General features: G+C 40.5%; 1 protein-coding gene across 1 annotated transcript in view; it reads right to left on the bottom strand.

Moving 5' to 3' along the window:
• Positions 1-16,788, bottom strand: part of rims2a (regulating synaptic membrane exocytosis 2a) — a 174,526-nt gene that overhangs the window by 32,433 nt on the left and 125,305 nt on the right. Inside the window, exons 26-28 of the mRNA XM_078253724.1 lie at positions 7,523-7,623; positions 2,991-3,157; positions 2,165-2,407 (exon numbers count right to left, since the gene is read on the bottom strand). Coding sequence (XP_078109850.1) covers positions 2,165-2,407; positions 2,991-3,157; positions 7,523-7,623 — 511 coding nt within the window. The remainder of the gene's footprint in view (positions 1-2,164; positions 2,408-2,990; positions 3,158-7,522; positions 7,624-16,788) is intronic.

Raw genomic sequence — 16,788 nt, 5'->3', positions numbered from 1 at the left:
GGATCTGCGCACATTTCTGCTATGGGCATTTGGCCTCCCACACATGTGGGATGCATTTTCTTAATTAGACTGGTGCAGTATTAATCTCACATAAGAGGGTATAGCTTGTATCTTGAAGTGGTGTCTCTCATGTCTAAGCAGACAGTGAGCAGTACTAATGTGGGCAAGAAGCACTAACTTGTTAGTTGCATCTTATTAGCTGTGCTAAGCTAAGCGTTCATCCTGCTTTTAGACTACTGTGGGAATTCTTGATTTTGCTCTTGACATACTTTTTACACTTTCTCGTCCTGCACTCTTCAGAAGTGAAACATTACTGTCTTGTTGCCACAATAAAAAAGTGCCATGTTAAATATAGTCTTAAAACCAAAGTTGGATGCATGCATTAAATTAAAACGGTAAGATTGCCATACATGCATCAGGCATAGATTACAATTAAACACAACCATATTTTGTCATGCTGCATGGTGAAATATTAATACTTGATTCAAATCCCTGAGCTAAAATATAAAGTCTTCCGAATGGTACACATGGCAAAGGTAACCATAGTGATATTAGACAGACGCTTGGCAACAAGAGGATCATTGGAGAAACCAAAGCAAAACTGTGCTGTGCCTTTGAGGTTCAAAAAAAGAAATGTATCAACTGCCAGCAAAGTATTGTGTGTGTGAGTGGAGTTGGTTAAAGTGGCACATCCCACTGCTGTGGCTAGATTTGAGGGACGCTTTCATTCTCCTACACCTAGTGGTACTGTATATGGCCATGCAGACATGTGGCTTTGGTTTTATTCAGAGGTTTTGAGACATCCATCTCTGGGATTTCTGTCTCCACCCCAAGACAATGGAGGTGAATGGAATTTTGATTCACCTCTATTGTAATGTATTGTATTTATCTTTTCATTTTCATTTTCAAAGATTACATTTCAGAAACAGCAGCATATCTTTTCAGAGGCAGCGTCCTGGCTAGTCAGCATAATCCACAGACGTCAATGTCAATTCCCTCTGCCAAGGAGGTTACGTTTGCTGGTTTGTTTGACTGTTGTTGTCTTTTTGGTTTTATTTAGTCAGCAGGATTACGGAAAAACTACTGGCCCGGTTTTATGAAACCTGGTGGAAGGGTGTAGCAGGGTCCAAGGAAGAACCCGTTACATTTTAGAGATACACAAATTATTTTTCACTGTCGTTAACATTGTGAGATAGGGAATTTGTGCTGTATTCATGTGGTGTCGGAATAATCGGAAGAAATTAGTTTCTGAACAGGAAAATTCACACTGCATTAACATTGTTAAACAGAGCATGCCTTGGTGGAGGTCTGCGCTCTCAGAATGCCGTTCTAGTTGGATAAGTGAGTAACCAGGACATTGTCTGTTTAAAGGGACATTTTGGACATTGTGTTTATTTGGAAATGGGGTGAGGACAAAGAGCCTACAGTATTTATGTATAACAGTTTGTATCACATTTCACGTCTTTAATTCTGGAGTAAATTAAGGAAGCGATTCCATATTCCTTCCTATATTGCATAGGTGTATCCCATGCTAACGCTGTCACCTTCCTTCAGCTTATCATCCCCCTTACTTTCCCCCCTAACTGCTACATATACAGATACTGAGACAGAGACCGAAAAGTCAATGGAAATAATCAAGCCTATAGAAGGATCTGTGCATTTAGAAGGATCTTTCCATTTCTGGTTTACAAACTGTTTATTGTGGCTTTAATCCTAAATATGATATGAGGTGTAATTATAATGTTAACACCATACACTAAGTTCTCTGTGCTGTATTCCTGCAGAATATACCTTAAAATCTCAGCCAATGAATCTGAACCTGTCTGCATGCCTTTGTTTCTTAAGTGAACTGCTACTTAATCTTGAACGCTTGCTGTACTGTTTCCATGTCCATCCTATCTGCTACTTAAGTGTGAACAGGCTGCATGGGTTACCAAACTGTTGTCAGCTCACTACAATTATCAAGTAGGAGTGCAACTCTACTTAAGTATTGGTAAGGGTTAAAAAGGGCCACAGTTATCAAGATAAAAGGGTGGAAGATAGTCACCACACATTGCTTAGCACATTGTCAGAGAAAAATACAGAAGTCAGCGGGCCACTGGGAACTACAGGTCTACATTATTGTTAGTAGGAGTCTACAGTTAGAGGCTGCCACACGTGTTACCTGAGGTCAGTCTCTGAGATACTCCTCTGGTGCAAGTCCTCTTCTTTCTCCACCAAATCCTCCTGATGCTCCTTGTCTGTGTCTACCTTCCCCCCCAATTCCTTCTTCCCTTCCTGCGATCTCCCCTCTTTACTCGCCCTTCGCCCCTCCCCTGCTCGTCCTCCCACACCCGCCCCCTCCGCCTCTAGCACTTCTCCTAACTGCTCGTCCCCCTCGCAAGACTGGCTCCTTGACCGCAACTGGCTGAAGACGGAGACAGAAGCAAGGGTGCAGCACATGCAAAGCAGAAAAGAAAACCAAACAAAAGCATGAATATTGTCAACAACAAGAGAAAGAGAGACAAACACAGATAGACAGTGCAGCCAAGATCAAAAGCAGACTGATTCAAAATTAACAGAAAACAGAAATGTAGACTTACAGCAAAGCACCATGCAAATGATTTTTTTTTTGTTGCTTTGATATGAGACAACAGCTGAAAAGATGCAATGTGTTTTATGTTTCCGTGTGTTGCCAGATATGGACAAACTTCCCCCATGGCCTGAATGAGCAGAGTTCAGCCATTTGGTTCCAGATTTTTCTAAAACGGAGCCAAACCTGAACTCACCACGGTGAGAAAATGACACACAGAGCTAGGTGGTGCATTTTCCTCTTTAAGTTTAACCAGGTGCAAACCTTTTCAAAGCTGAAAACGTCTGGACTTGGCAACATGGACATATGGAAAGACAAGTTCACAGCTGAGGGGGATCTGTCCATTCCTGACAACAGCTTGATGAGTGTAAAGAGAGAGACAAAGTTCACCGTCCCCCCGGTGTGGACATCAACCTACCGGATTTTGCGGTTTCCTTGCGGCCTTTCTGATTGGACAGACATGTAGCTCGTGCTGCTGAACCGAGAGGCACTACTGGTTCTCGACACAGCGGACACGTCGCTTACATCACTGTCCGAGGACTTGGCCGACAGGTTATCTGAGCCCCGTGGATCTCTGCCTGAACGCTGCAGAGAGGACAAAAACAATACCATATAATGGTGATGTCTTATAACACAAAAAAACTTGAAGTCCAACTATTTTTTTAAATCCATGCTCTTTTCAAATGTGGTCATTCCTACTTTTCTTGTTCTTGTAGAGTCAGTGTTGTAATGTAACAAAGTACAAATACTTTGTTACTGTACTTAAGTAGAATTTTCACGTATCTGTACTGAAACTGTTACTTTTACTCCGCTACATTTCCCCTAAGCATCTTAGTTACTCGTTACCACAAAATAAAATCAGAAGAAATGTGTTACACTGGAAAAAAGCAGGTTTGGTGAATTTTTGAAGTTTGGTCATTGCTCCTAGATTGCCAAGATAATGCACGCTCCGTTCCAGTTGGTGACCTGATGCCTGTTTGTTGCCAAGCAAAAAAATAAAAACACAGGCCAAAACTAAAGAAGAAGAGGAGGAAGCGTAATGACTGATAGTGTCATGGAAGGTGATGAAGATAACGTTATACGCCTTTGGCCATAATCAAAGGTTTTTTTTCACTTTTACTTTTACTTCTAATACTTAAGTACATTTAATATCAGAACATTACCTTTGATGCTTAAGTACAGTAAATATCAGATACTTAAGACTTTTACTCAAGTAATATTCTAACAAGTGACTTTAAAGGTGCAGTAGGTAAGCCTTATAAAACTAACTTTCTGTCATATCTGCTGAAACTGACCCTATGTTCCAGTAGAACTACATGAAGCAGGTCATTTAAAATAAATCCAGCTCCTCTAACACCACCTACAGCCTGGAGTGAGATTTGCAAAAATCCACCGCTCCCTGTTCAGATGCACCAATCAGGGCCGGGGGGGGGGTGTCTAACTGCGTGTCAATCACTGCTCATGCACACGCATTTATTCTCCCTTGTTGGAGGAGGGGCTTAGGAGACCGTTTTGGGCTTTAGCGGAAAGGGGGGAGGGACTGAGAAGTTGTCGATGTTCACATTTTTTGGCTAAGTCCTGGATCTTCACAATCCTACCTACAGCACCTTTAACTTCTACCAAAGTTATTTTCTGGTATGATACTTTTACTTTTACTCAAGTATTGCTTTCAAGTACTTTATACAAGACTGTGTAGAGTAGACACTCCGTTAACATAAAATAAGACACTATGTAAACTTGTGACAAAAGGTATGAACTTTAAGTGCAACACTGCTCACATGCCTTCAGCTTTTTAAAGGACAAGTAGTTCTGATGAAGATAAGCTCTGCTGAAGAAGTGGTGAATGATGAATGTGAATAATGTAGAATTAGTAAATTAAAACTTATAAATTAGTTTAGCTCTCAGAGGAGTACAGAGAAAACATACTTGTTTGAGATGCTTGTACTTTTTCACAAGCATTTCCAATTAAAACTACGTCATACTTCTACTCCTCTGCCAGGGTTCCCTGGGTGTCTGTGTCATTTACTTTGAAGCACCACCTTATTTATGAATATGAACCATGTGAGCACATCTAACTAAAATGGAAGAAGTTTTTGTCTGTCTGTCTGTTGATTTTCTCGACAAGCATTCATCTGATCAACTCCACACTTGGCGGGTGTATTGTTTAGGGACCCACGGAAGTGCAGTGTTGAGTGTGAGCTCTTGAGATCTACGGTATATATTTATTATTAGCCGTGTGTTATGTACACACTGTCTGGTTTATTGAGACGGGACCCCTGTTAACTGTTACACCGCCAAACGGCATGCTGGGTACAGCTAAAGCTCAATCGCTCGCTACAGTACATTGAAGAACAGATGAGGAAAGGGAGACCGGCGATGTTTCAAGACATTTCAAGCACCATTGATGTAACTTTCAGAATGAATGCTTTTGTTCCAGGAAATAGCCTGGTCCCAAATAGATAGCTGTTAGCAAATATATACTAGCTAGGGGAAGCAACTATGTCATGGCAGTGGAAAGTTGTTTGGATAAGCCGTTCTCGAGAAATCCGCGAGCAGCAATATGGGAGGCCAAGCAACGTTTTCAACGCGCACTGCACTAGTCTGTAATAATAATTCAACAATAGAATACACAATAGGTCATTTTACTTTTGACACGTGAAGTGTGTTTTGCTGGTTCAAGAAAATGTTTATATAATATCCTGTGTGAAAGTTTACTGTAAGAAAACCTGAACTGAGTGTTACAGCAAGTGTTTAGTATTACACTGCGGGTACTTCCAAAGAGGATAATGTTCAACAGAAAAGGACTCTGGAGTCCGGCTTTTTTTAGACACCTAGCACACACATTGGCTTCTCCAACTGCAATAGTTGTCATATCACAGACTTACAAGGAAAGCTGGATGGAGAGGCTTTGTGTTGTACAGCCTGGCTCAGACTGCAGCGGGACACCAGGCCCAGCTCTCTAAACATGGTCAGGCCCTCTCCAGAACAAAGTAGTAAACACTTGACTCTGCACACACTCACTGTCACATTCCTCGAATTAACAGCACAAAGCTTAAAGGCTCAGTTCCCCCAAATGACAAAGAGAAAAAAAAACATTTCCTCGCTTACTCTAATGTTTTTATGTACTAAGATTTTGAGGTATCTGCGTTTGTTTGTATGACTCAAAGCACTGAAGAATGACATTTGAAAAGAACAGCGGTGTGTGTTTCCAGAAATGTCACTCCGGACAATCCACGGACTTTCCTGTAAACATGAAAAAAAAGTGAAAAAAAATGTCCAACAAAAATGGTTGAATGTCTGGGAATTAACCCCAGACATTGTTTATGGGAAGGTTTTGTAAGGGATTGTATTTTTTCATTTAAATGTCAAAGCAAAACACATAAGTCACTATCACTTGCAGTAATTGAAACTAACGTTGGGCAGAGGTGGAAGAAGTATTCAGACCTTTTACTTAAGTAAAAGTACTAACACCACACTGTAAAAATACTCTGTTACAAGTAAAAGTCCTGCAGGATAAATGTTACTTAAGTAGAAGTATGTAAGTATCATTAGGAAAATGTACTTAAAATATAAAAAATCAAAGTACTCAATGCAGAAAAATCCTCCCATTTTAGAAACTGGAAACGATCCAAACAGTTGTGTCATCAACTGTTTAATCGTCTTATCATCTCAGCTGGACTTGTAGGCCTATATATTGTTGGGTAGTTTAATTTATAATAAAACATCTATTTCATACTACATGTAACTACATGTGTCTTGTGTGCAAAAATCTTAATTTGTAAAATAACTAAAGCTGTAACAGATGAATGTAGTGGAGTAAAAAGTCCAATATTTCTCTCTGAGATGTAGCAGAGTAGAAGTAGAAAGTGGCATGAAAAGAAAAGACTCAAGTAAAGTACAGTACCCTTAAATGTGTACTTAAGTACAGTACTTGAGTAAATGTACTTAGTTACATTCCACCACTGACGTTGGGTTTCCACAGGCAGCTTTTTCCACTGAAACTCCGCTGTCTCGGCCACGTGCAGCGGATTCCAAGCGGAACTGTGTCACCCCAACACGATGCCGACGGTGTACACGTTTTGCAAACAATTTGTTGTTGGTGTTGAACGGTTTCTGTCCGTTTCTATCTGGCCTATCGCTAACTATTTGGTAGCTATTTGGTTTCTACTCCAGTCACTCACTTTATCGCTTAAACCGCTGTGTTCCGTTTAGTTCAAATAACGGTATGTATCGCTAGCAAGTAATTATTTGTCATTGCTACAATGCTAAGGTTACTACAACGCTACTATTAAAACAAATATACCGGTATATAAAAACTCACCCAGAATACCAACTGCCTGGGCAAACCTTCTGCCAAGCTAGCTGTTAACATCCCTGTAGTCATACAGAGACGTATCATAAAGTAGGCTATAGGAAAATCACATTCATTTGATTTTCATGAAATGTTAAATATAGCATGTGTGTATACATGGGAGGATATATTGGAGGCACCTTCGCGAGTCTGCCCTCTCATTTGTTACCCATCTGCAAAAGTTGACTCAAAGTCAACTTTGGGAGAGCGGTAAACATCCAGGCACTTTTGCCGGCGTCAACGGACTTCGCTGGTACCACTGTTCTCATAGGGAATTAATTGAATCGCTCCGCTCTGCCGTTATTAAAGCTGCCTGTGCAAACCCAGCGTTACTCAGTTATTTCCAACCTTTGAACTGAGTTGAGTGTTTACCTGTTTTGGTATGTTTTTTGTGTGCCTTACACTATGCAAACATCAGTGCACATGCGCAGTATCATGTTGATATGTGCATGTGCACATGGTTGACCGCATGCAAAGTGTGCCATATGGCCTATGTACAGTGCAACCATGCAAACAGTATACTGTAGGGACATGTCTTTTTCTGTGAATCTGCAGTACCAAAGCATGAAATTCAGCATATCTGGACATGTGTTTTGTACCTTGTGGTAGTCCTGCTCCAGCCTGGAGTCGGAGCCCGCTCCTTGCTTGTACTTGTTCATCTTCAGCTTCATCTGCCTGGTCCTCTCCTCCATGTCCATACCTAAGCACAGAGACAGCAGACTGTCAGGGAGAGGGGGGGGGCTGATGCCGTGTGGAAGGCCTGATGGAGGGACATACACACTGTTATGGTGAGAGACAAGCTTCTGCTGTGCTATGAGCCATGAGCTATGACAAGGACAGACCTAATGGGATAAAGCTGAATGGACGGCTGTATTAAACAAAGGAACAAAAAAACACAAACAGAAAGTACTGACCGGTAAAGGTGAGCTGCATTTCATATTCAACAGCTACCTGTCGTCACAATTCCAGACTCATTTAACTGTATGGAATATTTGGAACAAAATGCTCTTTTTAATTGACTAAATAATAATCAAATAGCAAAATGTATCGACTCCTGCTTCATAGTATAGAAGCATAGGACACTTATACTAGAGCTGCACGATATGAGGAAAATATGCGATGTGCGAGAACATTGTTGAATATCCCCATAACGATATTACTTGCGATAAATAAAACAGATATTAAAGTCTACTCATATTATTTTAATGAACATATTGAACTGAACATAAAAGGCACCACATACAAAAAAGAATGACAATTACATTTTAAAGTGCAGTTGTCACAGTCTTCCGCGGTGTGTTTATTGCGCAAGTTGATATCGCGATAACGATAAAAAAAAACGATATATTGTGCAGCCTATACTTATACTACACTAAACAAAATGTACGACCTCCACCACATTTTACACGAGATTCTCGATAAATGCCAATCCTGCATCCTGAATGATCCAACTAATTGGCTTAGCTCAAACTGAAAGGCTTTTTTTTCTAACTTCAGTGCTTTGCAAAATCATCCCATCATCCTGTTTGCCCATCTCATCTCCTTTTAAATTCAATTGAAGCACTGAGCTTTGTTTCATTTTGCTGCAGGTGCAATTTGCACTGTAGAAACATCACGCCATAATCAATACAGCCGCTTAACCCTCGTTCTGCTGGAGGTAATAAGCCACTGTATAAGAACTATGCACATTGTATGTACCTAAATAGACAATAAAACAGCAAAGTAATACCTCAACAAATACTTTCTGCTGAAACTGCTACACGTGTTCTTCTCTGCGGAAAACAATCACCACCAAATTATGACTTCCCTGCTCATACCCTCATCTACTTTCTCTCCACTCTACTTTTGTGTCATATGATGGCAATGATGAAGTGAAGATGAATGTGCATGTAATACAAGTGCCATGCGCACATACAGAATGCCCTATAAGCTTCAAATATAAATAAATACACGCACACGGACAAAGAAAAGCCATACAAGCTGAGAGCAAATAAATGACTGCGATCGTGAGGCAAACGTGATTTCTCTGTCTCTTTTGGTTAATTGTTTACCAGTACTACACTGCTTCTGTAACATCTCACAACCCACACACTTCTATGTCTTTCTCTACATGACAAGGAAATGGTTATTACATGTAGGAGGCATTCGGGAAACTGCGTGTAATGTCACACCACATCTGTGTACCTAAAAACTTGTTCAGCTATTGGAGTGATGCTGCTTTTTAAGTTACAGTGTGGTTTGAAAAGTGTGGTGACTTTGGCTCATTGGGGTTTGAAATGAGGTTAAAGCTGCAGCTTTCAGCCTTTTTGTGATTTAAGGGTCTTTACAGCCAAATCGGAGGAATAGTGAAGGAACTGCTAGCCTTTCTATACAGAGTTTGATGAGAAGATTGATACCACTTTCATGTCTGTATGCTGAATATGTGGCTGGAGTCAGCAGCCGGTTAGCTGAGCTTAGCACAACACAACAGCTAGCCTGGTTCTGTCAAACGTATAAGACTGACTTCATGTCCTGAATGTCAGTCATTGAATCATCTCAAAGCAAATGGGCTGCATTAGAACCAGCTAATTAAAAACAAACCCATTCATATGACTCTCATGATGAAACTCACACAATTATACTTAATTAGGCCAAAAGAATCAATTTAGGTAAATGATGAAAATGGGTCTACAGAGAGAGTAATCCAAATAAGGAGATTATGCTGACATACTTTGACAGCAAGTTTTTCTCTAGACAGAACATCACATGGTATCATGTCAAGACCTGTTGCAAAGAAACCACAGTGGCATGACCATGACAGACACAGTCTATCCGCAGCAAAATAAAAAGAAATGACAAAGAAGCCAGAAGCGTCATCTACAGAAAAATTAAGAGAATGAAGGCGAGCGAAGCAGGGGAAAGAGATGAGTGGAGGTGGGTGGGCAGGTGGGGGAGGGCAAGCCAGGAAGAGGTACAGAATGAATAAAAGAAGGAGAAGAAGAAGAAGAAGAAGAGGAGGAAGAGGAGGCTGAGTCGGAAAAGAAAGGTGAAGAAGAGGAAGAAGAAGGGACAGACCTGAGTTCGTCCAACCTGGTGAGTCCGTGTCTTCTGGGATCATATCACAGAACGGACAGACACAGACAGAGGAGAGGAAGATGGATGTAAGAGGATGCACAAAGGGTAAAAGGGGGTGGGGGGTAGAAGAGGGAGGAAGGAAGGAGGGCGACCCCATCACCATGATAACAGAGTATGCCAGGTTTGGAGGAAGAGGATGGAGGGAGGGAGGGAGGGACACAACACGACAACAGTACGACACGACAACGACAAAACAAGAACAGACGACACACAAAGAAAATCATAGAGTACACCAAGAACACACAAACTCCACCATGGGCACAGTGAGAAGTCAAAAGGAGAGGCTGAGGCGGAGGGTAAGAGTTTGGTTATTAGAGCTTAGAAGGGAGGAGAGGGGGGAGAGGTTGGGAAGGTGAGGTTCTGTGCTTTAAAGGAAAAAGAGCTGAAACAGTAAAGAGATGTTAATGCGCCCGACCAGGTAGAAACTCGAGACCTCTGAGGAGAGGCAGGGAGATAGGGAGGGGGGAGGAAAGGAGGGTAAAAGGAGAAGTGGATGTCACTTGGGTCTGCATGGGGCAACTGTGGGGGACAGCCTGGAAAAATAACGGAAAAGAAAGGAAGAAAAAAAAAAAAACTGAAAACTGAAAGCACGGAGCAGCGAGCACACAAAAGAGAGAGACGACTACGTACAGTACCTCACAAAGTTTTAGCAAAAAAACGTGAAAATTGACACAAATACCGAGGTAACCTGAATAGAGTGCAAGAGTGCACACTGAATAAATGCACGCAGGCGCGCGCAAACACACACACACACACACACACACACACACACACACACAGGGAACAGCTACAGTATCTGCCTCTGCTTGCTTTCAGGCATTACATATTGTCCTCCTCTTCGTACAATTTCCGTCCACTCAGCCTGCTGAGACCCTGGAATATTCTTTTTTTTTAAGATAATTTTGGACATTTTAGGCCTTTATTTGAATAGGACAGCAAAGACATGAAAGGGGAGAGAGAGGGGTCGTGGCATGCAGCAAAGGGCCATATGTCGGAGTCGAACCTGCGGCCGCTGCATCGAGGAGTATACCGCTATACAAGGGGGCCTGCGAGAAAGGACTGCGATTTCATTTCTCTATCACGTTCTCTATGTGTGTTTGGATCCCGTGTAAGCAACCAGTCTTTTGGCCGTGGACAGATCGTGGGTTCAACGTTGTTTGGTTTGTACAACACACAGTTTGTAATCAGCAGCGTCTGTACAGTAACCCCTCCTCAGAGCCCGGCTGCCCCCCCTCCGTCCGCCATTCTATCATTCCTGTCCTCCGACCTCCCTGTCTAATCTCCGTCCAGGAGTCTGAACATGACAAAACCAACAGTGACAGCCGGGAGGGCAAAAGACGCCCGCTCCAATCAGACTTCTTTTTCATAACCCCTTACACAGAATTTGCACTTAGCTCAATTAGTACTCCGTTAGGGTGAATAATAAAGTGTCACATGAATAAAAAGACAATGTGAGACATCTGCCTCAACAGCTTTCATCTCTTTGTGGCAGCTAACATCATCTCATTAGAGAGTCAAACGATAGTCTAGAGAGGTTTTTTTTTTTGTTCTCTCCTTACTTCAGCTGCATCATGTAGGTCATCAGGATAGGAGAGTGATATATTCAGACAGAGATGGGAGTGAAAAACCAGAACAAGTCGGTGTGGAAAAGTCTCCTGTGGCCTGTGGGTTAATACTGCGTGGTCTTAAGATCTCATAGTTAACCCATCAGCCTTTCAATGACAAATTATTCAAAGACTACAGACCCCAGGTGCAGACAAAACAGCAATTTAATCACAGAGTTGCAAACAATCACACATGGCGATGCTAAAAATGAGCTCACCTGCCCCGAGATTAAATCCTGATTCCCATATCATGCCAGACATTTGGCCCATTTCTTATTTCCCAGGCTTTCTACGAGTTAAAGCTAACTTAAATGTTTCTCATGTGACCAGTCAACGCAGTCTTTGTGCATCACTATTTCCATTTTTATCTTCCTAAAATAGAGTATTCCCCAGTAAATAAAAACAAAGTGGAACACATTTTCTATATCATGGAGATGGCAGATTCAACAAATATGCTTTTCGTCTTCCACACTGACATACCGTTCAGTTTCAACATTCAGTTGCAAACTGGGCTCATGAATGAAATACAACATGATTTTGAGAACACTATCATCCTAACTGTACACATTTTGGTTTAGTCCATATATCACCGGCCCCCTGTTCTTTACTATCTGTTCGATCAGATTCTCTTAACAGGCAAATGTGGATATTTTCCTTACCAAACTACTGCTGTTAAACTATGAGCAGCCATCATCCCCTCCACTTCCAAGAGACATTTTTTTTGTTATTCATTTGGATTTTCATTTTTGAGACCAATAATCACACTGTAGGTCAATTCTTCACTCATATTCATTGCAGCTTTTGTTTTAGTAAATTGCTTCTAGTACATGCCACAGGTACAGTATACTGTAGCATCAGATATAGCAGGGTGCTTGAAATATCTACCCATTTATATAAGAAGAGATTAAAAAAAAAAAAAAAAATGCACCACCTGCAAAAAGCTGAAAAAATACATTTACTCGAGTACTGTACTGAAGTACAAATTTGAGCTACCTGTACTTTACTTGAGTCTTTTCTTTTCATGCCACTTTCTACTTCTATTCCGCTACATTTCAGAGAGAAATATTATACTTTTTACTCCACTACATTCATCTGACAGCTTTAGTTACTTTACACATTAAGATGTTTGCACACAAAACACGTACAGTTTATTAAATACGATGTTTTATTATAAATGAAACTACCCAACAATACACAGGCTGAAATGATTAGATCATTAAACACAGAAGCGTCGGATCGTTCCCAGTTTCTAAAATGGGAGTTCTTTTACTCTTAATACTTTCAGTACATTATTTCTGATGATACTTACATACTTTTACTTAAGTAACATTTTCAATGCAGGACTTTTGCTTGTAACAGAGTATTTTTATAGTGTGGTATTAGTGCTTCTACTTAAGTAAAGGATCTGAATATGTCTTCCACCACTGAAATCTACAGCCACCACAGCATAGCATGTGTGCATAACATATCACGGAGTAACATAAGAGGTACATTAAAGAAGGCTTAATTCAATGGGAAGTGATGATGTGTTTCCATGGAAGCACATTAAGCCAATCAAGCAAACACAGCACCTCAAGACACCGCTGGTGTCATGACCTTAACACATTTCATCCAGGGATGACAGCATTTCTTCAAACTGAACTTCATGAAATTAAGGATGACACTGTGCCAAGTAGGGTAGGGCAACGTTTTGATATGAAAAAATTCCGGTTCTTATCGATTCCGATTCTTTGAGGGGTGGAGTTAAAACGGGTCACATGCTCAGTTCACAGATAAGAGGAAGATTTTATTTGGATTCAATGGTGATTTACAGTTTTACCGGGCTTTATCAACGTAAAATAAAGTCAGACTTTAGAGCGCCGCTTACTGAGCTCCATGGCTGCAACAAGACAAGCGCCTGGAAACCCAAACTTGCGTGTGTTAAATATGGAACCGATGATCAGATTCAAAACGATTCCAGCAAAGAAACGATTCCACTGGAATCGTAAGTTTTGAAACGATTCCAAGTTGGAACCGGTACTCGATGCCCAATCCTAGTGCCAAGACACTTTTTTTCTTTGTTAGGGGTAGTAAAATGTGCCGGGCTTTACAGGATCCAACCTAAATCTGTTTCCAAACGCTAAGTGATGATGCAGAGATCAGAGTGTCTCCAGAAACATCAGCTCCATGCTGCACTGCAAAACCACACCAAGAGGGGAGAGACAGGAAAACAGAAGGACGCCATCCAGAGGCCGACCTGGGCAACCCCATCTTGATCACCATTTACAATCATTCTGCTGGCCCACGCAAAATATATAAAACAAGCTCTCCTTGTATTATATATTTCCTAATTCTTTTGATATTTTTCTAACACCCAGCTTCTACTGTGCATTGTCCAGGTCTGACTTTGGTGAGGCTGTAATCCAGCTAATAAGAGTCCACACAGACTGAAAGACAGCGCGGAAAAACTCTTCAATGACGGATCACTTTGGTAGAATATTGATTTCGATTTTGAAGATGCATACCTTTATATGAGTCCATGAATGAGAAACAACTGATTTTCCTTTCTTGCTCTGCAGTAAACACTGTTCACGTGAAGAATTTCACTCTTACTTTTGAAAAATGTAGCGATGACAAGTGCTTTAAGGCATCTACAGTACTGTACACAAGATTAGATTAGATTACATTAGATAATATTACATTACATTACAATAGATTACATTAGATTTTATTGTCCACCTTGGTAGAATGTGTCTTTGGCTTCTCCAAAAACATTAACACACAACCATGACATTGGATGTCATCAAACATTAAACATACAGCAAAATAATACTACACAACAACAGTAGGTGTAGAGACGTTATCTTAAGGACATTTTAAAAAGCTGTCCCCCAATATTCTGTTTAAATTTGCCTCAACTCCTATGCTCGTACTCCCGCACATCTTCCAGCAGTATGCGTCTGAATCAGGTGCTTCTCAAAACTAGGTACAGTATTTACGATACATTATTCATTCACAAAGAAAATTGGTGCCCTTAAAGGTTGGATTTTTCCTCTTTCTTTTTTATTAAGGCATTAAGATCAATTTCCAAAAAATGATTTTTTTTTATTCCTCTTTTTAGTCAACTTTAGCATGGGTTCATAAACGTATGAGTGCCACTGTATGTGGGACAAGAAACTTACCACAAGGTCATAAAAAAACATTCATCCATACAGCCTCGACAACATGGACCTTACGCAGCATTTGTTTGGGTGTCCTGTGACTTTCTGAAAGAAGAGGTTTCATTTCAAGAACTGCTATTGGTCAAGCCATGACGAGGCTCCGCCTCCTCACCGTGATGCACTGACTGTCAGGTGGCAGCATATCTTTTTCTGTTTGGTGTAAGGTAGTGAGTTAGTTACTGTTCATGGATAAGATAGAAAAGTAACGCACACCAAGGGTTGTAGTGAGGTGGTGATGACTACGATCTACTGTGATTTATTGTGCTTTTTATGATAATCGATTTGTTTTAATATGTTTATTTATTTGGCCTGTGAAGCACTATGTGACTCTGTGACAGGTGCTTTATAAAGAAACTTTACTTACTTACTTACTGGGGACTTACTGACGTTTCGGCTCTGAGGCTCTTTTTCAAATCCCTGTTCATGGACTCATACAGGTGATTGAAAAAAAAAGCCAAAATACTCTATCAAAGTGAAATATAGCTTTAAAAAGTGTCAGAAACCCACACCCACACCAACCAACCTGTGTCAGTGAGGGAGGGGTGTGGCTGTGTCCCTCCATCAGACAAAGAGCCATTCAGCCCTCGCTGCTGGTCCTCCCATGTCACTTCTACAGCAAGACACACGCACACACATACAGATATATATATATATATGCATATATATACATATACACACACACACACACACACACACACACACACACACACACACACACACACACACACACACACAGACACACACACACTGGTTTGCACGCTGCTGGTATCTTAAAGACCTTGGATTATCTAAGATCCTGCACAAAACGTGCAATAAAGAATTATTTTGATATCATTACCTTTTAATACACATATTAACAACCATGATGCTTATCTTTTGCAGTGATAACAGAGGCCTGTGTAAAGACTGGTAGGAAAGAAAAAGACTTCTTTGCCACTTCAGCACTGAAATCATGGACAGCTCCTCGTCAAAGATAATGAACTTTGCTCCATCTGCTGGCCAACAGAGGTAACAGTCCAAACGCTTCTAAAAAGAGATCAGACTCTGCAGCACTTCTACAGTAACAGTCAAAAGCACAGAATTCAGGAAATACTACACTTATTATTATTATTTACTTAATAATTACTTTGTTTTAGATACATGCAATTATTTGTTGAGATGCAATTACATTTCACTTATTTTTTGGCTGTGTTTGATAATCCATGTCTACTTAAAATGATTGGCCATTTCATAATGGAAGTGGAAAGGACATTCTTTGGGAGGTGGAGCTGCGCAGAATGAATTTCTATTAAAGTAGACGTCAGATTTGGGGCCGTACTGGAGCCAGAGAGGGACAGACCAGCACAACCACAGCACTCGGTATATATTAACATCAGCTTCAGCTACATACAACTCTCTAATTGGATCACTCCGAACCAGCTCAATAGAAACTAACCGGTCTATATCCTCGAGGAAATGTGGATGAAGGGAAGTTTGACTATATTAATGTGCTGTGTAGGGATGTAGCGATGCATCGTGAATCTGTTAAAAATCGATATATAAATGTGTAAAGATTACAACTGTTTAAAAAAAAATAAAAATGAACAGCAATGTAATTTTTAAACGGCTTGTTTGCTTTCAGACGTCACTACATCTTATTAGTTGATTTATTTGAATAGATTTCTATTTATTTAGTGATTTTGATGTGGGATTTGTTTTAAAAACATTTTTTAAAAATCATCTTTTTATTTAAGATAAAATACAATTTCAAATGCACTTTTGATAAGAATAAGATAAGAACATCTCTTGTTTTGCACAGTTTATATAAATAAAGGATTTTTTTTTCAGTCGTTTGTCCGCAGATCATTCTGGTAAAAGAATCGTGAATGGTCTCAAATCGTGAGTTGAGTGTATCGTTACATCCCTAGTGCTCTGGCAAAAACAGGAGGAAGAAGTATCGAGAATCAC

The sequence above is a fragment of the Sander vitreus genome, chromosome 6 (genome assembly GCF_031162955.1).
Source record: "Sander vitreus isolate 19-12246 chromosome 6, sanVit1, whole genome shotgun sequence".
Lineage (NCBI taxonomy): Eukaryota > Metazoa > Chordata > Actinopteri > Perciformes > Percidae > Sander > Sander vitreus.
The sequence above is the reverse complement of the archived record's forward strand: the minus strand, read 5'-3'. Positions and strand labels throughout refer to the sequence as shown.